Source organism: Stegastes partitus, unplaced genomic scaffold, assembly GCF_000690725.1.
Source record: "Stegastes partitus isolate 25-593 unplaced genomic scaffold, Stegastes_partitus-1.0.2 Scaffold823, whole genome shotgun sequence".
NCBI classification, from domain to species: Eukaryota; Metazoa; Chordata; class Actinopteri; family Pomacentridae; genus Stegastes; species Stegastes partitus.
In genome coordinates this window covers 149,451-174,695 of record NW_007578554.1, presented here as the reverse complement: position 1 = coordinate 174,695, position 25,245 = coordinate 149,451, and the positions used below count along the sequence as shown (strand labels likewise).

At 47.6% G+C, this 25,245-nt stretch overlaps 3 protein-coding genes across 4 annotated transcripts; 2 read left to right on the top strand and 1 right to left on the bottom strand.

Annotated features, from left to right (window-relative positions):
• The first annotated feature begins 294 nt into the window (after positions 1 to 294).
• LOC103365255 (uncharacterized) lies at positions 295 to 12,767 on the top strand. Its single transcript, XM_008292658.1, has 17 exons — positions 295 to 548; positions 1,978 to 2,058; positions 2,424 to 2,631; positions 2,715 to 2,845; positions 3,740 to 3,975; positions 4,178 to 4,183; positions 4,298 to 4,401; positions 4,479 to 4,579; positions 5,949 to 6,184; positions 6,267 to 6,364; positions 6,719 to 6,834; positions 6,920 to 7,155; positions 7,580 to 7,659; positions 7,732 to 7,847; positions 8,811 to 9,046; positions 9,515 to 9,624; positions 9,809 to 12,767. Exons 1-17 carry the CDS (start codon positions 308 to 310, stop codon positions 10,893 to 10,895), a joined length of 3,423 nt encoding a protein of 1,140 aa, XP_008290880.1. The 5' UTR covers positions 295 to 307; the 3' UTR covers positions 10,896 to 12,767.
• Positions 12,768 to 14,926: 2,159 nt separating this feature from the next.
• Positions 14,927 to 22,480, top strand: LOC103365254 (transcriptional repressor CTCF-like). 2 transcript variants are annotated; one of them, XM_008292657.1, is made up of 9 exons: positions 14,927 to 15,192; positions 16,020 to 16,215; positions 16,304 to 16,434; positions 17,670 to 17,905; positions 18,133 to 18,242; positions 18,354 to 18,469; positions 19,211 to 19,455; positions 19,553 to 19,641; positions 19,760 to 22,480. In XM_008292657.1, the coding sequence occupies exons 1-9, from the start codon at positions 14,943 to 14,945 to the stop codon at positions 21,045 to 21,047; spliced, it is 2,661 nt and encodes an 886-aa protein (XP_008290879.1). In that variant the 5' UTR covers positions 14,927 to 14,942; the 3' UTR covers positions 21,048 to 22,480. The 2 variants fall into 2 exon arrangements, with proteins under 2 accessions (XP_008290879.1, XP_008290878.1); XM_008292656.1 differs by having other exon boundaries at positions 19,757 to 22,480.
• Positions 22,481 to 22,552: 72 nt separating this feature from the next.
• Positions 22,553 to 25,090, bottom strand: LOC103365253 (ceramide-1-phosphate transfer protein-like). The gene is made up of 6 exons (XM_008292655.1): positions 25,000 to 25,090; positions 23,947 to 24,011; positions 23,519 to 23,706; positions 23,138 to 23,303; positions 22,856 to 23,052; positions 22,553 to 22,781 (listed from the first exon to the last, which is right to left on the bottom strand). The coding sequence occupies exons 1-6, from the start codon at positions 25,088 to 25,090 to the stop codon at positions 22,553 to 22,555; spliced, it is 936 nt and encodes a 311-aa protein (XP_008290877.1).
• Between the last annotated feature and the right edge of the window lie 155 nt (positions 25,091 to 25,245).

Genomic DNA, 25,245 nt, shown 5'->3' with positions numbered 1-25,245 from the left:
CCCTCTCCAGATGTTTTGGTCCCTCTATATATCTACTGTGGCCCCTCTCCAGATGTTTTGGCCCCTCTCCAGATGTTTTGGCCCCTCTCCAGATGTTTTGGCCTCTCTATGTATCTACTGCGGCCCCTCTCCTGCCCTGGCACCGCCCGGACTCGAACCGCCGACCCTCTCCTCTCCATCTGCCCGTTGACAGAGAACCGAGTTGTCCGCGGCTCGTGTTTCCAGCCGGACACCATTCGCGGCTGCACCGGCTCCGGGGAGCATTTCCCGCGCATTTGTCCCCGCACCGAGCCTCGGAGCACCGACGATGCTGAGCTGGACCCGCGGGGACTCCATGGAGCCGGACTCTCTGGACGCCATGTCGAAGAGCGACATCCTGCGAGGCATCATCGTGGAGAAGCTGAGCACCGCCGCCCGGGAGATCCTGGCGGTGGTGGAGCGGACGGTGACCGACTACGAGGAGGAGGCGTCGGGCTTCAGGCAGGAGATCGACCGGCAGCGGAGACAGCTGGAGCTGCTGCAGCCGGAGATCAAGCAGGAGACATCCGGTGAGAGCCGCCGGGTTCCCGCTGAGTGTTTACCGGCGAACCCCGTTCACAGAACCGCTAATTTGCCGACGCTTTGTTCTCGTCGGGACCCACCGACACCGGAGGACCGGACACCGGAACCGTCGCTGTCGCTGCCCGGTTCGGCTCCTATTCGGACCGTCCCGGTGGTTCCGATGTGGCCGTTTAGGTCGAGCCTGTTGTTAGATTCGAGCCCCGGAGCCGAACCGTGTCGGTGATGTTCGGGGAGCCGCTCCGGTGCTGAGCGGACAGCTACGGATGTTCCGAGCCGGTCCGCGGAACCTCCGGAGGCTCCCTCAGACATCCGGGCCGGAACCTCTCAGTCCAACCAGCGACAACTGAGATTTTTAACTCGTTTCTTAAGTTGCGCATCTGAATCAAAACAAAGATGGCGGCGGTCGGTGTTCTGCAGGGTTCTGGGCACGGAGCGGGAGCGCGCACAGCTGGAGCAGAAATAATAAATAAACAGATTTATTGTTTTTAATGTCAAAGAAACGATGAAAGTGTTGACAGCAGGTCGCTCAGACAGAGCAGGACGAAGCTTCAGACCCAGAACAACACGTCAGGATGCAGCAGAGAGGAAAACACTGACAACAAGGAAATACACAAAACTGAGTGTAAAATATACAAGAGATGTTCAAAAAGCACTTAAAGTAAACTCAATAGGAAATGTAAAAAAAAATCTGAATGAAGAAACTTTAATTACGTTTTTAAAAAAAAGAAGGAAGAATGAGAAAAATGTTAAACGTGAATCAGAAAATCATAAATTAATTGAAAAAAGGAAACTTCAGTTTTGTGAAATGAAAATAAAATACACAAGTCAGAGAAAAAATGTTTTAAAAAAGTGAAAATAAGAAATTTAAAAACATCTCATTAATTTACAAAGACCAAACATGGATTATATAAAATATCAATATTAAAATAAAATCCAACAAAAGGGGGAAAAAGTAAATAAAGAGAAATTGTAAAAATGCTATTTTTAAGTCATCCAGGGTTTTTTTTCCAGATGGAGACTAAACAGAAGCTCCTTAATGAACACTAAAGCAGAAACTACAGACGTTAATATTCTGTTTTATTGTGAAAACAAGACGCGTTTGATTTCCAGGAAACCTACAAAAAAAATGAACAAATAAAAACACTTCAGTGACACAATCTTAGACGGACGTGTTTTCACGGCGCTTATAAACTTCTGATCTCGTCTGTTCGTGGGTTTCTAATAACTCGTACGGCTCCGTTTAGACGATGAGTTTTTGTTTCTGTTCTTGACTCGTCGTCTGCAGTGATTTCGAACAGAAACGACTTTTTATTCGGTTTAAACGAACCTGAAGATATTCTGTGTGCTTTGTTTGTGTTCTTTAATGAGGTTCTTCTGCGACTCTGTTAGTAACTAAAGCGTCTGTTTGTGATCCAGATGAGCCGCACGTTTTTCCCGTCGGCGAGACCGGCGCCGGTGAACCGGTGGAGGAGGAGGAGCTGCACAAATACGAACCAAGTAAGGATCATGTTGTTGTTGATGAACCTGCAGGTCGTGTTTGATCAGGTAACGACCAGTCAGTTAACTATGATCAAAGCCCCCAGAGCATGATGCTGCCGCCGCCGTGCTTGATGGTAGCACGAGATCTGACAACCTGAAATCCTCAAAATTCAGCCGAGAACTTTTGTCGAACTTAGTTGTTGGTCCCGAAAGACAAATATGTAAACCCTGAGCAAAACCTGTGACGGTGCAGCGACGCCACTTGGTTACCTCCCCAGAGCATGATGCTGCCGCCGCCGTGCTTGCTGGCATGACCGGTTTAAATGTGGCGACGCGGCGCTCTGTGAGGTGGAGGCGGCGACTCAGGTGTGATCTGTGTGCAGGTGAGGAGGACAGCGAGAGTCTGGGGATCGTCTGCTACACCGAGCAGCAGGTGGAGGACGACGAGCACGAGGATGAAGAGGCGATCGAGGAGGATGAAGATGAGGAGGAGGAGGAGGAGGAGGAGGACGACGACGACGACCGGGCGTCGCTGAGCTCTTCTCCTGAGCAGCTTCACTTCGCCGAGCCGGGTTACGAAGCGGCGCCGAGGTTGTTTTCATGACGCACGACCAGAACCGCGCGGCGTTTGTTCGTCGTCGCCGTTGTTTGTAACCCGGCTGCTCGTCTTGCAGGTTGTTGAGTTCCACGGTTCAGTCTGACAGGCGGAGCGTGGGCAGACCTCGGATCAGCAACTCTCAGACCCTCATCGACCTGAGGATCCGCATCCTGGAGGACTCGGACATCGATGTTCTGTCAACCGGAGGTGAGTCTGAAGCGGCGGTGACCTGAGACCTGGTACATGCAGAGTTTATCACCACAGTTTGGTTCTCCGGCAACTTCAGGAGAAGCTTCTCAGCAGTTTTCAGAACGTGGTTGAAGTAAGAAGTCTAAAGTTCTACGTATGTTTGATCTTGTGTTGTTTCGACGCCTCCTCAGCTGTTTAAAAACCACCTCCCTCAGTCTGAAAAACACATTTTGTTCCACGTTTGAAGTTAAGAATTTGCCAAATGTCAAATAAATTGTTAAGAAATTCTATAAAACTATAAAGAAAAACTTATAAAACTTTTCTTTGCTGATGATGTGACTTCATTCCACCGTTTGCTCTTTAAAATCTGGCTTTTATGGCCCTTTTTTGTGGTTATTTTGCTTTTTTTTTGCCTTTATTTTGTGTCTCTTTGCGGCCATTTGACTTTTTTTTGGTCCAGATTTTATGGTTTATTTGAAAGTCGATTCTCTTTGGGGTCATTTTGATCAAGTTTTTGAGTAATCTTGAGCCACGTTCGTGTAATTTTGGACAGATTTTCAGTCATCTGGGGGATTTTTTTTGTCATTTTGGAAACGTTTTGAGTAATTTTGGCTCATTTTAAGAGTTAAAGAGTCAAGTTTAGAGTCGTTTTGAGGTTTTTTTCAAGCCATTCGGGACAGATTTTTGCAGTTATGAGTCATTTTGTTCACGTTATGAGTCATTTCGATCAGGTTTTTGCCATTTTGCAAACAGTTTGAGTCGTTCTGGAGTCACATAGATCTACATTCAGGTAATTTTGGATGGATTTTTGTCAGGTATTTTCAGTTATGAGTCATTTTGTTGACGCTTTGAGTCTTTTTGGACACGTTTTGAGTCCTTCCCTTCATGTTCTCCACCGTTTCCCTGCCCCAGTGTTCCAGAAGTATCCGGCCCACGAGCTCCAGTGTCCTCGAGGCCTCCGGCAGGACGACTTCCTGCTGCTGCTCCGGTCCTCCTTCCCTCAGCTGGCCGCCGGAGAACCCTTCGACGTCTTCACCACCGACAGGACCAAGAGGCTGCTTCCCCTGGAGGTGAAGAGTCTGACCCCGGAGGAGATCTACAGAACCATCAGGTCCAGCGGGAACTCCGCCCTCTACATCCGGCTGAAGGTTCGTGTCACATGGAGGACCTTGTTTCATTTCGCAGACGAACTTCTTCCTGTTTTGTGTGCATATATGGTTTATTTTGCTTTTGTTGTGCGTCTCTTTGTGGTCATTTTGTGTCTCTCTGTTGTTGTTCTGTTCTGTTTTCTACCCGGTTGTCTCTTTGTTGTCCTTGTCCCTGTGGTTCGGACGTCCTCGGCTGTTCCAGAGGCAGGTGAATGAGACCGCGTTGCTTTCTCGGTGTGATTAAACGTTTTGTGATGTTCCGTCATCCGGTTTGTTTTTGTGCGGTTTTCCTAAAGAACTCGTTCCAACTGCTGTGTTTCAGAAGCCGAAGGAGGTGCAGTCAGCCGAGTTCGACCCGTCGCAGAGAGACGCCGCCGCCGCCACCGAGGCTTCGTCCTCCTCAGATCAAAGCAGGAAACTCTTGAGGTGCTTCAGTCGGTCTGCCGCTGCTGTTTGTGAGAACTCAGGACGGTTCTGATGTCATGTCTGATTATCTGTGGCAGGAGGAAGCCCGGCAGACCTCGGATCAGCGACACACAAACCCACATCCACCTCAGAGTCCGGATCCTGGAGGCCTCCCAGACCGACGTCCTGTCGGCCAGCGGTACGTCCAACACACATCCTGCATCTACAGCTGATAAGGTCCATGTTCATCAGTCAGTCTCCAGTGACTCCCAGAACCATGGAACCATTGGATCATGAAAACAATCCTGGATTCTGGTTCTGTCATAGGTCTATTAAAGGTTTTCTGGAGACATGATAAAAACCTGCTGGATCATAAATATAAAAACAGAAACTTGACTTATCAGTTCTGCTGATGGAGAAGGTTCTGTTTCTCTAATGTTCTCAGCTTCATGGCCTCCTAACTCCTCCTGAGTGGTTCTGATCGACTCCAGCTGCTGACTCCTCTGATCCAGTTTCAACAGAACCATCTGATCCACTCATTAGACTGAAGTCTGAGGAGCTCAGCAAAGATCTGGAGAAGAACATCAGGGACTGGAACCAGTCAGAAAGTCACTTGGAGCATTTCAGAGCAGCTTCAGATCCAGAACCATCAGTGTGTCAGCATGCAGCTCATGGTCCAGTTGTGTTACTGCCACCATCAGGAAGGAAACACAAACTAGCAGCTGCTGCTGAGAGACGACTGGTCAGGATGGTCAAGAGTCAACCAGGAACCAGCAGGAAGCAGCTCTGGATGGACCAGAAGCTGCTGGAACACAGCTGTCAGTGTCCACAGGGTCTGACATCAACATGAGCTGAGAGGTGATGGAGAAGGAAGTTCTTCCTCTAGAAGCAGAACCTTAAAGCTCCACTGATCACATGGACAAAGAAAAGACCTTCTGGAGGAAAGTTCTGGTCAGATGGAACAAACACTGAGCAGAACCATGTCTGGAGAAGAGAAGGTGAGGCCTTTAACCCCAAGAACACCAAACCTACCATCAAGCATGGAGGTGGCAGCATCATGCTCTGGTTCTGTTCTGCTGCCAGTGGACCTGGAGCTTTACACAAAGTCAGTGGAACCATGAAGAAGGAGGATCACCTCCACGTTGTTCAGGAGAACCTGAAACCATCAGCAGAAGGTTGATCTTGGACACAGTTGGATGTTCCAACCAGACAATGAGCCCAAACACACATCAAAGTGGTGAAGAAATGGTTCCATCAGGCTGGAATGAAGGTTCTAGACTGGTCTCCCCAAAGTCCTGACTGGAACCATCCAGAACCTGTGGACTGATGAAGGAACAAGTCTGAGTCAGAAAGATGACGAGTTTAGTTGAACTGCAGCGGTTCTGTCCAGAGGAGTCAGAGATGGACCAGAAGCTGGTGGACGGAACCAGAAGAACCCGACTGAGGAGAACATGGATGTTGAACCAGATGTTAGAACGGCTGTATGTTTATTTATGATCCAGTGTAACTCCGACTCTGTTTCAGCTCGAGACTCAATTAATGTGAACGTTTCCTCTGGTTCCTCTCAGTGTTCCAGAAGTTCCCGGTTCAGGAGCTCCAGTGTCCTCGAGGTCTTCAGGAGTCCGACTTCCTGGACCTGCTCCGGTCCTCCTTCCCTCAGCTGGCCGACGGGGAACCTTTCGAGGTGTTCTCGACGGACAGAACCAGGAGGCTTCAGCCTCTGAACGTAGAGACTCTGACCCCGGAGGAGATCAGCAGCACCATCAGGTCTACTGGGAACTCTGCCCTCTACATCCGGCTGAAGGTACTGCAGCGAACGGCACCGTCTGCTGGACGTCAGCAGACCAAGAGGTCGGTGTTTAATGAGTAGGTTGTCGCTGTTTCAGTCTACAGGGGAGCTGCAGCCCAAAGAGGAGGAGGCTCTGCAGAGCAACGACGCTGAAGATGATCTGTCCACGCCGACGACCAGCCGACACATCAGCAGGTGGCTTCTCATGGCAGCGAGGGTTTTGGTTACCAACAAGTTTGTGCCATGTTGTTTTTATGTTTTAGTCATTTTTGACAAATTCTAAATCATTTGTGGATGTATTTGTGTTTTTTTTAAAATATATTTGAGAACTGTTGGCCGGGTTTACGTCATTTTGGACATTTTTTAGTCACTTTCGCCGTGTTTTTGTCCTTTTTATGTGAATTTTGAGTCATGTTGGATCATGTTGGAGTCAGTTTGTGGGTCATGTTGATGTCATCCGACCGCTACTGCAGCAGGACGCCTCCAGCTGATGATTAGCGTCCACAGCTTCATCCTCTGATCTCCGTCTTTACCGTTCCTGTTTCCCAGAATTCAGTCTGACAGGCGGCGGCGTGGAAAGGCTCGGAACCAGGAGTCGGAGTCCCACATCGATCTGAAGATCCGCATCCTGGAGGACTCCCAGATCAACGTCATGTCGCCCATCGGTGAGTTTACCGTGTATAGTCCCGGTTCTGACGGGTTCCCTCTTCGCTCTGTTGGACTCGCTGAGTTTCCTCTGGTTCCTCTCAGTGTTCCAGAAGTTCCCGGTTCAGGAGCTCCAGTGTCCCCGAGGCCTCCAGGAGTCCGACTTCCTGGACCTGCTCCGGTCCTCCTTCCCTCAGCTGGCCGACGGGGAACCCTTCGACGCCTTCACCACCGATGGACTGAGGAGACTGCAGCCACTGAAGGTGGACAGTCTGACGCCGGAGGAGATCCACGGAGCCACCAGGTCCACCGGGGTTCCCGTCCTCTACATCCGGCTGAAGGTACCAGAACCCTTCACCCACACATCGCCTGGTCTCAAACATCAGAACTTATTTAAGTCATTTCTGATCATCTGCGAGTCATTTTCATGTCATTTTGGACAATACCTGAGTCATTATTGACTCGTTTGGAGTCATTTTTAGCCGGTTTATGGTCATCGTGAGCGATCGTCGTGTCTTTATGGGCAGAGTTTCAGTCATGTTGGACACGTTTATGTGGTTCTGGACGGATTAGGAGTCGGTTCTGGCAGGTCTGTTTCATTGTGGACGATGTTTCGGAAGTCGTTTTTCAACCGTTGGGTTTCATCTGCGATCCACTGAAGTCACACAGTCGCTCGTTAGTTTGTGTAAATTCGGCTTAAAGACGTGAAACGATCAGATGTTGTCCTCTGAGAGACGCTCTGACTGGGTGTGAATCTCGTTTCAGCGTCCGGCAGAGCTTCATAGTGAAGAGGCTGCAGCTGAAGAAGCTCCTTCGCTTCCCGACCAAACGGCAGCGAGCAGCCGGTGAGTCGCCAGCAGCTGATCGCTTATCGATCGGCTGTTCGATCCGCTGACACGAATGCTTCTGTGTCCCAGAGTTCTGCCTGTCAGGAGGAAACGCGGTCGGCCTCGGAGCAAGGACTCGTCCTCCCACGTGGACCTGAGGATCCGGTTCCTGGACGAGTCTGAGAACGACATGACGACGCCCGGTGGTGAGTCGGATCGGCTGTTCTGCAGTAAATGTTGGTTAAATGTTGTATATAGGTTTGTTTGTAGCTGCTCTGATGTAGCCGCGGCTCACATGTACGACTTTGACAGGAGTCGTGTTCAAACAAACGACGTTATCAGCAGGATGTTCTACCGGATGTTTCAGATGCTTCAGACGAATCCGGAGTCGTTTCCAAAGGTTTTCTGTTTTATCAGCGTTCCAGCGGTTCTGAACAGTTCCACACTGGACACTATTATGTAGGATTACGACACATTTTGGACAAAATATTTACTCAACTATTCGTAGTTTCTCAAAGGTTTTTCTTTTTTGACCAATTTTAAACAGTTTTGAATCATTTTGGACACCTTTATGGTCATTTTAAACAGTTTTTGAGTGATTTTGAAGCAGTTTTGAGTCCCCTTGATCAACTTTGAGCCACTTTAAAGAAGTCAGGATTCATTTAAACAGATTTATAGTGAATCTGAACAGTTCAAGGCTCACTACGGACTATTAAAAAACTCATTTATTGTCATTCTGGACATAAATTTGAGTGAATTAGTCATTTCCCAATGGTTTTTCTTTTATGACCCATTTGTAGGGATTTTAAACAGTTTTTGAGGGATTTTGAAAATATTTTGAGTCTCATTAATCAACTTTGAGCCACTTTAGACGAATCTGGATTCATTTTGAACAGATTTATCATGACTTCCAACAGTTTTTGGCTCATTGTGGACAGAGTTTTAGTCATTTGGGTGTAATTTTGTGTTGTTTTGGACAAATCTAGAGTCACTTTGAACAGTTTCTAAAACATTTTGGGCAGATTTCCGGTCACACTCGACCAGTTCACACACTGACGGAGTTTGGACAGATTTATTTCCATCTGGAACATCGTTGGCATCATTTTAGAAAGATTTTGTGTCTTTTCCTTCGTGTTGTCGACCGGCTGAGTGTCTCTGGTTCCTCTCAGTGTTCCAGAAGTATCCGGTCCACAAGCTCCAGTGTCCTCGAAGCCTCCAGGAGGACGAGTTCCTGCTGCTGCTCCGGTCCACCTTCCCTCAGCTGGCCGCCGGAGAACCCTTTGACGTCTTCACCACCGACAGGACCAAGAGGCTGCTTCCCCTGGAGGTGGAGAGTCTGACGCCGGAGGACATCCACCAGGTGAACCGGACCAACCGGAACTCTGCCCTCTTCATCCGGCCGAAGGTACTGAAGGTCTGATGCCTTCCCAAGTGGTCCTGAGCTCATTCCAACATACATCCTTTTGTCTTTTCAAACAACTGAGCGTTTGTATAAAACGGCTCAAACTGTGTCCACAGTGACACGAAGTAAATGTCTAGAATGACCAGTTTGTTCAGAAGGAACATAAAAATGACACAAAATGCGCAAAATGACAGGAAACGTGTCCAAACTCGCTCTGTAATCATTTATAGTTATTCTACAGTATGATCAGCTCGTCTAGAAATGACTCACAGCTTCACAAACTAGATGGAAATGATTAGAAATGTGTCCGTCATGAAATAAACCTAAAGCCACGATAACGTTTGTCCTAAATCACACTGATGTTGTTCACGTTTGCTCATATTTGGTCCAAAACTGTTTGAAACTCGCCTAAAAGTTAGTCAGAAACTGGATTTGTGTCTGAAATCTCGTCGAAAAAACAAACTCTTTCAGACACGAGACGACGTGGAGGCCGGACAGAAGAACCTTCTTCCCCCGGAGAGAGACGTCGACGCCGCTGAGGATCTTCCGTCGTTCTCCGAACAAACCGGCCTGTACCGGAGGTGAGCGCTGAAGAAAATCAGCGTGTTTCTACAGACGTTATGTAGAATAGAAACGGAAAGCCATTTAAAAGCATCGTCACAACGTGGTTCATTTTCCTGATTAGTTTAAGCTGACAAATCTGACAAGTTGTTTTAAAGAGGAGTCCTGTCTTCAGCCCAGTCGTGCTGTGCTCTGTGTTCCCAGCAGCCCCGTCCATCAGCGAGAAACGGGACCCAACGTTCTGTCCAACAGCTTGGCGTCGCATCCTGAAGACGTGGAGCCGGAGGACGACGGCGAGGAGTCGGCCAACCTCTGGTTTCTGATGCCGTCCGAGAGCGACGATGTTTCCGATGGCGAGGACGACTGGAGGCCGAACACGAGCGACGAGCGCCTGAGGAACGGAGAACCCGACAGGATGATGGCGAAGCAGCAGGTCAAGGCCAGGAAGACCAAGCAGGCGGCGGCGGCGTCCCCGCTGACCGACCACAGCGACGCCCAGCTGTCCTGTAAAGTCTGCAAGATCCTCCGAGGGTCCATGAACATGTTGATCAAACACGCCTGGAGCCACGTGAACGAGCGCGAGCGTCTGTGCGGCGTCTGTGGGCATCAGTCCGAGTCCACGGAGCAGCTCAGGAGCCACCTGCAGACGCACCAGAAAACTCACAGCTGCAACATCTGCGGCAAGTCCTTCATCACCGTGTCCGGCTTCAGGGGCCACATCGCCCGGCACAAAGGCAACAGGCCCTACAAGTGCAAGATCTGCCACAAGGCGTTCACCGAGAAGTCGGTGCTGATGAACCACCGCTGGGTCCACACCAAGGACAAGCCGCACAAGTGCGACGTCTGTCACAAGTCCTACCTGTCGAAGCTGAAGCTCCGAGACCACCGGTCGACGCACACCGGCGGGAAGCTGTACGGCTGCAACGTGTGCGGCAAACGCTTCCGCAGCCTGGACACGCTGTCCGGCCACATGGTGCTGCACTCGGGCCACACGGCGGTCCGGGAGCGCCGCTGCGTCTGTGAAGTCTGCGGCAAAAGGTTCTCCACAGACAAGAACCTGCGCATCCACATGAAGAACCACAGCGAGGACCGACCGTTCGCCTGCAGCAAGTGCAACAAGAGGTTCTCGTTCAAGTCCAACCTGGTGACGCACATGAGAGTCCACACTGGGGAGAAACCCTACCAGTGCCCCGTCTGCGGGAAGACCTTCAGCCAGAACCACTGCGTGAAGAGACACCTGCTGAAGCACCGCGTGCAGGAGATGTCGCCCATCAACGGAGCAGCTTACTAGTGTGACTCACAAAGATGGCTGACCATCTTTGTGAGTGACGCCCATATTTGGCAGAAACGGGTGCCGCCGTCTTTTTCTGGCGATTACAACCGGAGTGTGTGCAGCAGTGGCCTACGAGCTAGCCAACAGGGCTATCGCCATGCCAACAACGTGACTTCGATGCGATACCTGCCTAAATATACCAACACTGGGGATGTCTCAGTTCAGTTTTTATGCCATCACTCCGAGCTGTTTAATTTTTTTTTGTCACTGCTGCTCTTCCTCAATAATGCGCATTTCAGTTATTGTAGATTAGCGGTAATACCTGCCTGCACCACCAGGTGGAGCCTCTCACTGTCACTCAGGCTCCAGGCAGTTCATGTTGGCACCAGAGAGCATCGTGGGAGTTTAGCCAGTTAGCCAGTGGCACCATGACAAAGACTTCTGCGATGCTCGATGACCTTAAATCAAGCTGGGATCCACTCAGCTAATGGTTTATCCCAGTTTCATTGGTCTGTTCTATCCCGTCATGTGTCCGTGGCTAGTAATACACTACGCTAGCACGGGACAAATGTCCAGTGTTATTAATCGATAGTGCTGTATTTATTAATGATCAGGTTTAGGTTCATGTAAATACCAATGCTTGCAAATGTCCCGACAGATACTGAAACGACACCACAGCCGAAATCTAAAGCGTCCGGAAGTGTTTTGTAATATCAGATGACGGAACTCAAAGTTTGTCGTTTTTTATTGCTCAAAAGAAGACTTGGGGGAGAATTGGACTCTGATGTTTTGTTTGCTCTCCAAGTACGTTCACCAGTTACCACGTATTTAAACGGGAGCAGCAGGTTACAGAAGGAACGTTGGTGTTGAGCTAGCACATGTGTGAAAGCTGGTGTTTGAACTGAACCAGGGGTCTGTAAGTCCTGATGACATCTAACTTGTCGAACTGAGTAACGTTTGGCTTTCAGTGCGAGTCTGAACTCAGTCACGTGAGCAGAAGGTCACACAGCGTTCGTTTGAGTTGTGTTGGATGATTTTAGGACTTCTTCCACATTTCAGAACCTGACGTTGGTCCAAAAGCATCACAGAGCACAAAAGTCGCAGTTTAAAGACCACAGAACACTTTCCTTGTTCGCTTTACAAACTAAAATTGACAAAAACTGACACGAATCGTAAAAGATTTAACGTATGTTTGAGCTACACGTTACCACACAGCAGCAGGGGAGTTCTGGTCCTGGTGATCCTGACATGGATCAGGATCTTATGGCGGCGTAACTGTGAAGCTTCAGGGTTCAGCGGTTGTGAATCCCCAGAATAAGGCGGCGGCGCCATGTTTCGTCTTGTACAGTCGGAGGAGGTGCGACGCCGGCCGTAGCCACCTGTCTCCCGCCAGGTGTTTGTTCTGGACAACGTTAGGATCCTCTGAGGTCTTCACATACCTTCTTCTAACTGACCAAAACTCTGAAACCCAAAGGTTCTTCAGTTTGGACGCAGCTTGAAAACTGACTGAAAGGTGGACCTACAGCTCCTGGACTGTTTCTAGAGACTAACGTTGAGGAGGAACTTTCCAGATTCATTCAGTCTTTTTGTTACCTGCTCAGACTGGGTTCTGGTTCTGGTTGGTTGACTTTCAGAAGAAGAAACATCAGCAGCCCTCCAGGATTAACCCATTGTACTTGGACAGCCTTGAACCGGTCCAACCTGATGGAGACTGTTACAGCAAACTTATTTATTCAACACCTCGTGGGGGTCGCCCCAAACCGACCGACGTCGAAGAGACAGCGCGGCGAGTTAAAGACGCAAACTGACTGAAGTTAAACTCAAAATGGAACAAAAACAACCACAAAGAGACACAAAATGGGTCAAATCGTTCCCTAAAAATAGACAAAACGGCAGCAGAGAGACAGAAAATCACCAAAATCAGACACAAGATGGAACAAGAACAACTGCAAAGAGACTGAAGTTGTGTTTTAGGTTTTTCTGTGCATGAAGACGATTCTAACGAAACATTCTCGTCTCTGCTGGACGAGCGTCCGTCAGAGCTCGACAGTTCATCGACGTTACATCAGAAAAATGAAACTCGCAGTTCGTAGATTCATGTTTTCGATCCGTGAAGCTCGACTTTAAACCCAAACTAATGTCAACGTCCGTCACTAAAGTCGGCACCTCGAGGTTTTCCTGAGCTGCCGCTTTGGAAAGTTCCTCCACGTTGGTTCTTGTGAGATCGTTTTCTGGAACTTTTGGTGGAGGGGAAAAAAAAAACAACAAAAAAATGGTGTCGCATCATTTCACGTCGTCTTCTGTTTGTTTGGCGGTCGAACGCTGCAGCGCGGCGCCTCGACGGTTTTCTTCTGGTCAACAGCGACTCGTCGTTCGACGTGAAACTGTAAAATGCATCAACGATTACTAACAGATGGGAGCACGGTGCGTTTGTTTGGGACTACTTTTAGCGGCGGATTAAGACGGGACGGTTGTTGACCAGAAGAAAATCAGCAAACAGATAAATCCCGACGCCTCGAACGAGAAACTGTTGACAATGAAAAGAGGAGCGAGTGGTGTGATGCTCTGCAGCTTCAGTATTACTAATAAAACTGGTGTCGACGGTGAAACTGATCCATGATTATGTCAGAACATGTTTTACTTTGTTTACAGGAGAGAAAAACGCCCGCCGGCTTGAGCTCGGCTCAGCGGCTCGAAGGTCACGAAGGTTTTTTAATTCAGATTTTAGTGTTTGTCATTTTTTAAACTTTTGTATTCGACTCATTCGACCGTCGATGTGCGAGACCCGTGGAGGTTTTTATCCTGAATGTTGTCGTCCTGAAGTTCTGTTTGCTCGTGATGTCGTGTTGGTTTGTGCATATTTTCATTAAATTTGTTATTTTTTCACGTCACTTTTCTGCCACGTTTAGGTGATTCTTGCTTTTGTTGAACACGTTGTCTGAGAATGTTTCAGGTTTCAGCAACAAATCTGTTTCAAAACTTTAAAAAGTGAAATGATTCTGGCAGACTGTCCTGATTTAATGTCCCTGAAGGCTCCTCGTTCTAAAACACATTCATGCTGCTTCTTTCTGCTCCAGTAAATAGAAAAACCACCGTCATGGCTCCGTTTTTAATATTTAAAACCATTTTTAAGTTTTGTAACTTATTAATGCATAAATATGAAGAAATACTTTCATGTTTTTTTTAATACCTTTAAATGTATCGCTACAAATTATTTATAAATGAAGTCTTAAAATATTTTAAAAATCAGATAACCTGCAGCAGAAACATGGAAAAGTTTTATTGCTTTTTTTTTTGACATTACCATAATATTAAACTGCACATGATTTTAAAAAAAATATTACAATTAAGACATAAAAAATATGTACAAGAATATAAAATAATTAGTTTTTGCCTAATATCAGTTTATTCTTATTTTTACTACACGTCTGCAGCTGCGTCCATTTATGAAATATTTTTGATCATTTTGAAAGTATATGACAGCAATTTTCTTTTTTATTTAAAATGTTTGAAAGTAAGAACATAATTTGCATGACATAAAATTTTGTTTATTTTCACATATTTATCGTAAATTTACTTTCTTTCATTACGTTTAGATTGCGATGCAGTTTATAAGTTTTTAGCTAAAATATTTCTCTGCGTTTTGCTCCTTCAGTGTGCCGCGTAAGTTAAAAAAATTTTAATATCTTAAAATTAAGTCTGTCAAAGTACGCACAGAAGTCTAATGAGATTCATTGTTTTTATTGTTTCTGCTGGAGCTTATTTCTAAGATGCGCAAATTAAACCAGGTATGTTAAATATTTATTACATTTAATTCCTAAATAAATCAGATGCATGTGACGAAAGAAAAACTTTAAAGAGAAACTCGAGGTAGTTCAGTTAGAATTCAAACTGTTTTCACGAGTAAAACTATATTATATTATATTATATTATATTATATTATATTGTAGAGGAACGGTGAAGATGGTGTGTTTCTGCACGGACGCTGTTCGTGGTTGCACCGAAACCCGGAAGTGGTTCCGTCCAGACTTTGTTGTGCACCTGAGCAGCTCGGAGACGCGGAGCATGTTCTACTGGATGAAGGGCAGCGGCGGCGGCCCCGAGCCGCTCCACGGCCTCGGCGCCATGTCCAAGAGCGACATCCTGCGAGGCATCATCACCGAGAAGCTGAGCACCGCCGCCCGGGAGATCCTGGCGGTGGTGGAGCGGACGGTGACGGACTACGAGGAGGAGGCGTCGGGCTTCAGACGGGAGCTGGACCGGCAGCGGAGACAGCTGGAGCTGCTGCAGCCTCAGGTCCAGCTGGAGAGACGAGGTCAGGGGCCGCCCGGGCCGAACTCCGTTTAAAAAGCGACTCGTTTAAGGCTTAATCGTTCCCTGGAGAACAAACAGACTTCAGAGCTCACAGAGTGAAGCGTGAACTAGTTTAAATGAGGTGATTAACGATTCGGCACTAATGCAGAACCACAAAGTTTAACCTACGTCTTCTCAGTGAACTCATTTTCAGTACGGTCGTGAGCTCTGCAGTCATTTGGCATCGAGTTGTGGAACTTCATTTAAAAATTGTCTGATTGAATGTTTTGTTGCTCGCTGACGAACCTGCAGACGTCAGACGTCATAAACAGAACACGAACAGGATTTCTAATGATGTTTTGTAAGATTCGGCATCACACCTCATCATGTAAATGAAGTCTAAGTTGGTTCATGGAGCCTCATTTAAAACACGGTTCAGTTAACATGTCGTTGTTGGGCAGCGGACACACTTCCACGCTCACAAAATTTAAAAGGAAAAAGTTTTAATGACTTGATCAACAGTTTGACATGAATACAGAAACCAAACTCCTCCTACTCTGTAGTCATTTAATGTCAGTCGTGGAACTTCATTCAGAAATCAACTAATTTAAGATTTTCTTGCTCGCTGACGTACCTGCACACGTCAGACGCATAAAGTGGAAACTAGAAAACTTTATAATGAAGAGATGTACAGTTCGGCTCCATCTAAACACAACCATGTCCTGCTGGATGTTCTAAACTCAGTCAACATGTACAGTTGGGGGTCAGATATTAACGGTTCTCATGTGACATCTTACCTCAGCTGGAACGCTGATCAGATTTTCTTTGGTTTCGCCTGAAAACTCAAAGCTCTGCTGCACGATGTGGACGGCCTCCAGGATGAAGAGGATAAAGAGCAGCAGCAAACTCAGCAGGTGTGTCCAGGTGATCCGGACTCTGGCAGCTTCGTCTGGTACAATGATGATGACGACGAGGAGCAACCGGCAACGAGCTCCACACAGCAACAAGAAGACCTGAAGGACCCGGATTATCAAACTCCATCCAGGTAACAGATCCCAGTTTCTCCCTGGTGGCAGGTAGAAACTGTAGGTGTAACACTCAGCAGCCAATCAGAACCTGTGGCTCTCCTGCAGGTCATCGACGCCCAGAGTTCGGTCTGTCAGGAAGAAGCCCGGCAGACCTCGGGTCAGCGACACTCAGAACCATCTGGAGCTGAAGATCCGAATCCTGGAGGCCTCTCAGGGCGACGTGCTCTCCAACGTCGGTACGATCTGTTGTTCATTTTATATTTCGTGCCTTCACGTGCAACCTGTAACCATTTGATATGTTCTGAGTTGACATTAGGATCAGGAGCGAAGCCCGTCAAGGTGTTCTTTAATCAGCCTGATGGTTAGTCTACGGCAGGATGCTGTGTCTGCACACTGAGAATACTTTACCTTCATCAATAATTAATAATTGGTTGATTGACGTCTGTCCTGTGCTGATATTTTTATTTTTATCCGTATGATGTGGACCAATTAATCTGTCTCCCCTCTGCTCCTCCTTATCGCCTCAACACACAGCTGACGGAGTGATGGACGGTTGTTCTGTACTCTGACGTTATTTCTGCAGTTACTGGCTTTAGGCTGTTAGCTAACGCTATGCTAGGTTGGCATAACTACAGCAATGCTACTGCTAACATAAACAGACAGGGAGTAGCTTAAGCTAGGTTAGCACAACTTTAGCAACGTAAATGAAAAGCATGACCGAAGCACACGTCAGTCGTCCTGACTCATGGCAAAGAGAGTTTAAATGAACCAGGAGACATGCTGAGTCATTGTTAATGTGAACCAGGAGACATGCTGAGTCATTGTTAATGTCACAACGTGGTTCTAAACTTATCTGATGCTGCCTGGCTGTAGCTTCCTCATGTACTGCTGAGAAGACAGTGGTGAGGACTGAAGGACTGAATGGAGTCAGAGCTCCATCTAGTGGACAAACGGCACAACAACAGCAATTACAGAAATTATGAATATATCACCGTTTAATCAGAAAAACTCTGGCCGATGATCATTATTTTGAAAAGGGCTATAATAAGTTGATTTAATCGGTAGGGCTCTAATCTTCAATCTTAGTTGGGTTTAACAAAGCTCCAGTTGGACGTCGTGAACCTCCTCAGAGTCTCTGTTGCTGCTAAACTCCCACAATGCTCTCTGCTGCCACCATGAGCTGTAGTCTGAGCGACGCCTCCTCTGGTCTCTACAAGATTAAACAGTGAGAGGCTCCACCTGGTGGAACAACCAGGTACTACAGCTGCTCTGTGGTACTTGAACTGTGTATTGTCTTAGAAACTGGGACTGGCAGATGGTAAATATCAAATGACTCGGATTTGATCAGTGGCAAGAGAAACGTACTTGGGACATCCGGAGCAAAAACTGAAGGTCCTTCTGTTCAGCTAATTCTAAGTCTTATCTTGTTGCTCAGAGTTTCTTTCCTTCATGGTGAATTTTCCTGTTCCAGCGTTTAAGAAGTACCCGATTCAGGAGCTTCCGTGTCCTCGAGGTCTGCAGGAGGAAGACTTTGTGGTCCTTCTGAGGTCCTCCTTCCCTCAGCTGGCTGGTGAACAACCTTTTGACGTTTTCGTGACAGACAGAAGCAGGAGACTTCAGCCTCTGAACGTCCAGACTCTGACCCCAGAGGAGGTCAGCAGGGCCATCGGGTCCGCTGGGAACTCTGCCCTCTACATCCGACTGAAGGTACTGCTCTGACCGAATTCTGAACTGTTTAAATCCATGTTGAAGTTAAACTCGTAGAAGAATCCATCAGGGCATTTTGCTGCCTACAGAGAAATATTTGTGCTGGATTTTGTGTCTGTTTTGGGATTATGTTTGTCGCTGGCTAATCAAGTGGCAGTTGGGAAGCTGTTGTTGTTTCTCTGAGCAATGTTGTTCCTGCCTTTGGTTTCCTTTGGGAACTTTTCCAGACAGCAGAGGGTCCCGGTAGCTGCAGTGACAACATTCACCCTCTACAGAAACCGGATGACAATGGCCGATCTGCCACAACGTCGACCAATCAAACAGGAATCAACACGAGGTAATCGGGAACAAAACGGCCGTTGCGTCTGCTCTCAGACCTCATTCTCTTTCAGATCGTGGTTATTCACATAGTGGGTTTTTTTTCTGCTATTGGGTTTTCGCCTCCCAGAGATCAGTCTGACAGGAGGAGGCGAGGTAGACCTAGACTCGGCGAAGAACCAACTCACCACTCCCTCAGGATCTGCATGTTGGACGACTCCGAGACAAACGAGGTCTCAGAATCCGGTAAATGGATGCGGCCTCAACTAATACATTGTATATTTTCATAGAAATACTCGTTAGGTTTACGGGACCTGATACTTTGTTTGTTATGAATTATTTAAGTTTGACCATCTAAACTAAATTCCATCATTTCTCTTTCCTTGTATGTGTACCCTACTTTTTTGTGGGGAGTTTGTTCAGGCCAGCGCTGTCCTCGTCAATCCCAGTTTGGTTGAGTCACGTTCTGGTCGGAGGTCATCAACAAAAGTCTTTGTCATTGTGCCTCATGGCATGTTGATCTACGTTCCAACCCTCATCTGTAGCTATGAATTCTGAGTAGTGACCAAAAAATGTACAAGAGGGCTTCCTTCTTAGGAAATGCCTCCTGGGAGCCTACCTTTAGTGGTTTTCCAGGCAACAGGCAACTGGGATTGAACCCTGCGGTAGATTTATCCTTCTAGGAGGGATTACATGTTTTACCTCTCCCAGGAATGCCTTGGTATCCCCCAAGACGAGCTGGGAAGTATTGGTGGATAGAGGGATGTCTAGGATGTGACCTGCTAGGTCCCAGTTCAACGGGACGAAAATGGACGATTGGAATTAGTTTTCTAACCAAATGCAGAATCTTAATTTGTTAGAACTTTTATTCTGTGTAATCTGGTTCTATCATACCTAGAAGGTATTTGGTCCTGCATAAGACTGACTGGATCATGTTTGATAAAGATGAGTTGATGTGGAGTGCCTGCTGTGTCCTTTCTGTTTCAGTGCTACTGAGGTCGGTCGTGAAAAACTTCAAGTGTCCTCGTGGTCTTCAGGAGTCCGACTTCTTAGACTTGCTGAGGTCCACCTTCCCTCAGCTGGCCGGAGACAACAAACCGTTTAGCATCTTTAAGGTCGACCGAAGCCAGAGGCTGCAGAGGCTTGTCGTGAACTCGCTGACACCAGACGAGATCTATCGGACCATGAAATCCACCGGGATCAGAAAGACTCTGCTCTACATCCGGCTGAAGGTACGCACTGGACTCATTTATGCTGCTGATGTCAACGAAAACAACTCAAACTAATATTATTTCCCCAACACATGAATGTGGGAACAAACTGTTGCAGACGGGAAAGGAAGAAGAGGAACCGGATGACGAACCGCTGCCCACTGATGCTGTGGTTATAAAGTCCGACAAGGCCGAGCTTCACTCAAGGTACATTTATAGCAAACAGCAGAGAATTTGTAGTTACTTGGTTGAGTTACTTAAACTGTTTCAATGATCGGACCTCAGGTACAAATTAAACTGATTTAAAATATTCCCTCTACAGCAGCTGTGTTCAACACGTAGATGGCACCGGAGTGGACGCTGTGACCTCAACGTCACAACGACATCAGGACCTGGAAATAAAAGAAGATGCTGCTGAGGATGAAGTGGACTCAAGCGTAGACAGAGATTGTGAAGAGGACCTGCACGGAGACGATGAGTGGAACCCAGATTCTGAGCTGCAGCTGCCAAAGCCATCGAGGAAGCCAAGGCCCAAAACTGGCCCCTCCAAGATTCTGAAGATACATGGTAGGAAGAGCAAAAGCCCATGTAGAGTGTGTGGAATCTGGTACAGGAACCAGGGCAGCCTGATCAGACACACCTGGAGCCACGTGGACGAGCCGCAGGCTGTTTGTGGAGTGTGTGGAGATCGACTCGAATCTGTGGAGGAGTTAAAGGCACATCTTAGAAACCATCAAAAAACCTTTGACTGCTCGCAGTGTGGCAAGCCGTTCTTCACCCTCCACAGCCTCAACCGCCACAGCTCACTGCACACCGGAGACAGACCGTTCAAATGTGACGTCTGCAACAAATCCTTTGCTCACATGTCCATCCTGACCACTCACCGTTGGGTCCACGTGGCCGATAAACCGCACAAGTGTGACGTTTGCCAGAAATCATTCGGTCTGAAGGCGCAGCTCAGAGCTCACAGCAAACTGCACACCGGCAGAGACAAATACATCTGCAACATCTGCGGTTTGTCGCTGTACGACCTCAGGTCTCTGACCCGCCACAAGCTGACCCACTCGGGGGAGCGGCGCTACGGCTGCGAGGTCTGCGGGAAGCGCTTCAAACTTTCCAGCACGTTGAAGTCCCACGAGAAGATCCACACGGTCAGGGAGCGGTCGTACCTTTGCCACATCTGTTGCAAGACTTTCCTGTCAAACTCCAGCCTAAACCTTCACGTCAGGACGCACACCAATGAGAAGCCGTTCGTCTGCATCGTCTGCAGCAAAGGCTTCGTGGCCAACGGCGAGCTCAAGTCCCACATGCGGGTCCACACCGGTGAGGCGCCGTACGGCTGCTCTGAATGTGGCCGCTTCTTTAAACGTAAGAACACCCTGGACTGTCACGTCAGGAGCCACCTGGGCATCAAACGGTTCGTATGTGGGGTTTGTGGGAAGGCGTGTTCTCGCCAGGAACACCTCACGGTCCACATGAGGACCCACAACGGAGAACGGCCGTACCAGTGCGGCCTCTGCGACAAAGCCTTCACCCAGAGCCACTGTCTGAAGACACACATGAAGAGCCACCAGGCAGAGGAAAGCCCCTTCCTCCATCCGTCCACGTCCTGAAACATGTTCATCACCCTGAAATGCAGAATAAAACACTTCGCATCCAGACTTGTTTCAGAGAAATGTGGCCTTTTTGGTTTCTGTGGAGCTCTGTGTCCTCTTTTTGCTTACAGCTCATGTTTAGCTAACTCTTGATAACATAAATCCTTGCTAAAGTCTAGAAGCTGGTGCAATTTTATTGATGACTGAACCTGTAGCTTTATTTTTTACTTCTCTGATTTGGCTCTGGACCTTGACCCGTTGGACCAACTTTGTGCTCCAAGTCACATCCCTTGTTCTCAGTTGAACTGGAAGTATTTTTTTGCAGCGTGGTGGAGCAGATATCAGATGAATCTGCACAAACTGACTGTATAATCTTATGACAGCAGATTTTGCAGACTAATATCTTTACCAATTCCTTCACTAATTTTCACAGCCCTGCTTCTCGGCTAAATAAGTCATTACTTCGGTTTTGTTCCACAGCATTCAGAAAATCAACAGTAGAACTCAGGCCTTCCGATGATGTTTCCGGTTCATCTGTGTTGTCAAATAGTCCAGTTTTGAAATTACACCAAGTTGTTTGCATTGCCTGCAATCCAATACAATGCCGTTCTCTGAGATTATACAAGCCTCAAGATTTGTAGACCAGCTGCAGTACCTGGTTGTTCTCACCGTTTAATCCTGTAGAGACCAGAGGAGGCGTCACTCAGACTACAGTTCCTGTTGGCAGCAGAGAGCATTATGGGAGTTTAGCCAGTAGAGGGGCGCCATGACAGAGACTATGTGATGCTTAATGATCTCCGTCCAGAGCTCATGTTTTCAGACGAGTTCAGATCAGCAGGGACAGTTTTCATGTATAACAGTTATTCTGGTAGGTTAATGGTAGCAGCTGGACCTGTTTGAGTTTCTTGAAGACGTTCCACCTTCATCCAAGAGGCTTCATCAGCTCTGACTGACTGGTTGGGAGTTCCACATACTGGTATCCTGAAGGAGCCGTGAACAGCTGAGTTTGATTTCAGTTCAACAAACCCCAACTGAAAACGAAACTCAAGTGTTGAAACGTCTTCAAGGAACTCAAGCAAGTCCAGTCGCTACGATTAAACTACGAGAATGACCATGACCTGGAGGACTGAGAATCTCCACAGACATGTACAACAGGTACCAATAAAAGCAATGTTCATGTTGCACAAATGACCACTGGGCTCAGTTTAAGTGATAAATTTTTCAGTTGTCGATTGAAAATGCTTCATTTATTAAGAACATTATTCACATATGTTTCTGTTAATAAGTTAATAAGTGCCTTCATCAACCCTGATCCCAACCTTAAGATCAAGACATGTAAAGGCCCAGCCCCCGACAGAGATGTTGGTGAGTCTTTGTTTTTGTTATGATGTGACCAAAATAAACTACACTTGGTTTAAAAAAAAAAATAATTAAAAATGTTGTTGTAAGAATGCAGAAGTACGGTCTCTGTTCCAGTGTTCCCTGTTTGACTCCCTCCAGGTGTGTTTTTGGTGTGTTCTCGGTCAGGGCAGCTCCAGCATGTCGTGCTCGGCCAGGATTCGTTGAGTTCTTGTGTGCACCAGCGTCAGAGCGTGGATGATGATCCGCAGGACGGGTGCCGCCTCCTGCTGGTGCTGCACACATACGAGCTGCAGGAAGTACTTCCTGTCGGGGAGGGCGAGGAAGACGAACTCGGCAGCCTGGCGAAGCATCCAGGGGTGGTGGGGGGCCAGCGCCACCTGGTAGGCATCCCTGCGGGAGGAACAACGTTAGGTGGGCAGGTGTTGCTAATGAAGAGCTCACAGCTACAGTCGGGCTGCTGTTACCTGCTCAGCTCTCCTGGTGTTTTGTATTGGCCGTCGGCGTCTGGTCCGTCGGCCAAACCCTCCAGCATCAGCTTCAGCCAGAGGAGGGATCGATGCAGCCGCAGCAGCGTCCGGCAGCCGGAGTCAGTGCGGCGAGTGAAGTCGACCGCGCCCGCTTTTAGCTCCGCCTTCACCATGGATCGCACCGAACGATACGCCTCGAAGAAGAGATGGTAAAAAGCAGCCGTAAGTTTCAGTTTCACATCGTCCTGTTGTGTATAAGTGCTGGATTGCCGGCCTCACCCCGTCTCTCAGTCCAAAGGCTGCTGGAGTTTGTCGTCCAGAGCGGTCATCGGGTTTCCCGTGAGCCGCCGCTTGGTGTTTGAGCGACAACTCTCGAATCACCACAACCTTTTCTTGCACTTTTTGAGAGAAGAAACTGACCATCGGCCCGAGAGCCTCCATAAAACTGAGGAGACAAATGAGAGCTATCAGAGAAAGCAGTAGAACTAATCGCAAATTAGTTCCAGAGTTTATTAGAAACCCGACAAATGTCAACATGTGAGAAGCTCCGACCAGGGAAAGTGACTATTTTACAACCTACAGATCTCCTAAATCCGACATGTCTCAACAACAAACGTTGGTCCTTCAGGAGGTTTATTATTTGTCCCTAAAGTTTCGTACTTGAGCAGCTGATCCCAGCTCAGCAGGTACGACTCCAACAGGATGTCGTCTTCGTCTTCGTTTGACAGGCAGGACTTCAGGTACAGCAGCAGACGCCAGGCCTGAAATGACTGGCCGGGACACTCCTTTATGAGGGGCGGAGCTTCGTCTGGCTCCGCCCACTGCTCAGGAACCAACAGAGGCTCAGGCTGAAAGAGGAAAATCAGTCACTCGATGTGTGGAGTCTTTACAGTCATGTTTAAAATTAAACCAAACCAGCCTCATACATTCTTTAAATTACCATTTGTTTGTTGTGTTACAAGCTAATTCCATCATTTAGACGTTTATTGGCAACAGATGTCAGGATAAACAGGATTCAGGTTGGACTAGTCCTGACCCGGTGCCTCTTTGGGTTTCAGGTGAAGGTTTTGTCAGTGTGTTAGTTGTACCTTTTGGCGGTGAAAACTCAAACATGGCTGCCCTGCGGTGCCGCAGTCTTGGACTCCACCTTGAGCTGAAGACACAAACCACGTTAACAGTGACTGATAATTCAAGTCTAAATCATTCCTGAGTTGATGCCTTATTAAAAATACTTTACATAAATACAGAAATTACCTGTAAAGACGATAATGAAAACAATTTTGAGGGGTTTCAAGTTTGGTCGGTGCCCATTAATGTGTGTTGCGTTTTTTGCAGCTAAGCTAGCAGTTTGGCTTCAGATACAGTTGCGCTACAATTTGTTCATCGAGCGCAATCATCATGTCAACATTTTGGTATACTCAAACTGTTTGTCACCAAATACCCTCAAAAATAATCACAAGCCCACCAGCTGGACCAGATGATGAGGCTTAAGTAGTTTGACCAGAAAAAAAGGGACCAAAATACGGCAAGCCAACAGAAATAACTCTGCCCAGGTGTTAACTTAGTTATGAATGACCAGCGTCTGGATGCCGGGACTGACGCTGCCAGCACAGGGCCACAATCACCCCAAACAAAATGTCTGATCCAGCCCATGCTTAGCCAAGTCTGGGTTCTGAAACCCGACCGGGATCAGTCCAACAACAGAACAAGAACTCAACACTCTGTGAAATAAGCAACAACCGACACATTATTCTACCAAATCTAAGCAATGGCTAACCCTGAGTACCTGACCATTTTTTACAGACTATGCGCTTAAATTTTTAAGCTAACGATGGCTGGCTAGCAGGCTACATATGAACTACCTTCCCCCAAAGATCGGTTGTGCTCTTAGCTTGGTGTGGACAGCGGTTACCACTGGGCAGACTCTGGTTGTAAATAACGATGCTAACGCTAAGATGACGGTGCTAATTTTGTCACTTGAGGAAGTTACGTTGGAGATGCTGTGTTCAACAATAACAAAAGAGAATGACACACGTTTACACTGTATGCAAGAACGTGTGCTTTGTTGTCATCAGCGGTGGAAACCGACTGAGAGGCGGAGCCAACATGGCCGACCAGTTTGAGTGACGGACGAGACTCACGTAGCCAGAAGGAGCTGACGAAGAAGAGCAGAGCCAACATGGCCGACAGCAGCAGGTAACGAAGCAGCAGCGTCCGTCGGAGGAAAACCATGGCGACCGCGACTCACAGAAACACACAGAAACACACAGAAACACACACTCTCGCTGCGACGCCGTGAAGTTCAAACACACTTGTTGTTGACAGTCACATGTTCACTCACAAGCGCCTGCAGGGCGACCTTTGAACGTGACCTTCGTCCTGCAGCA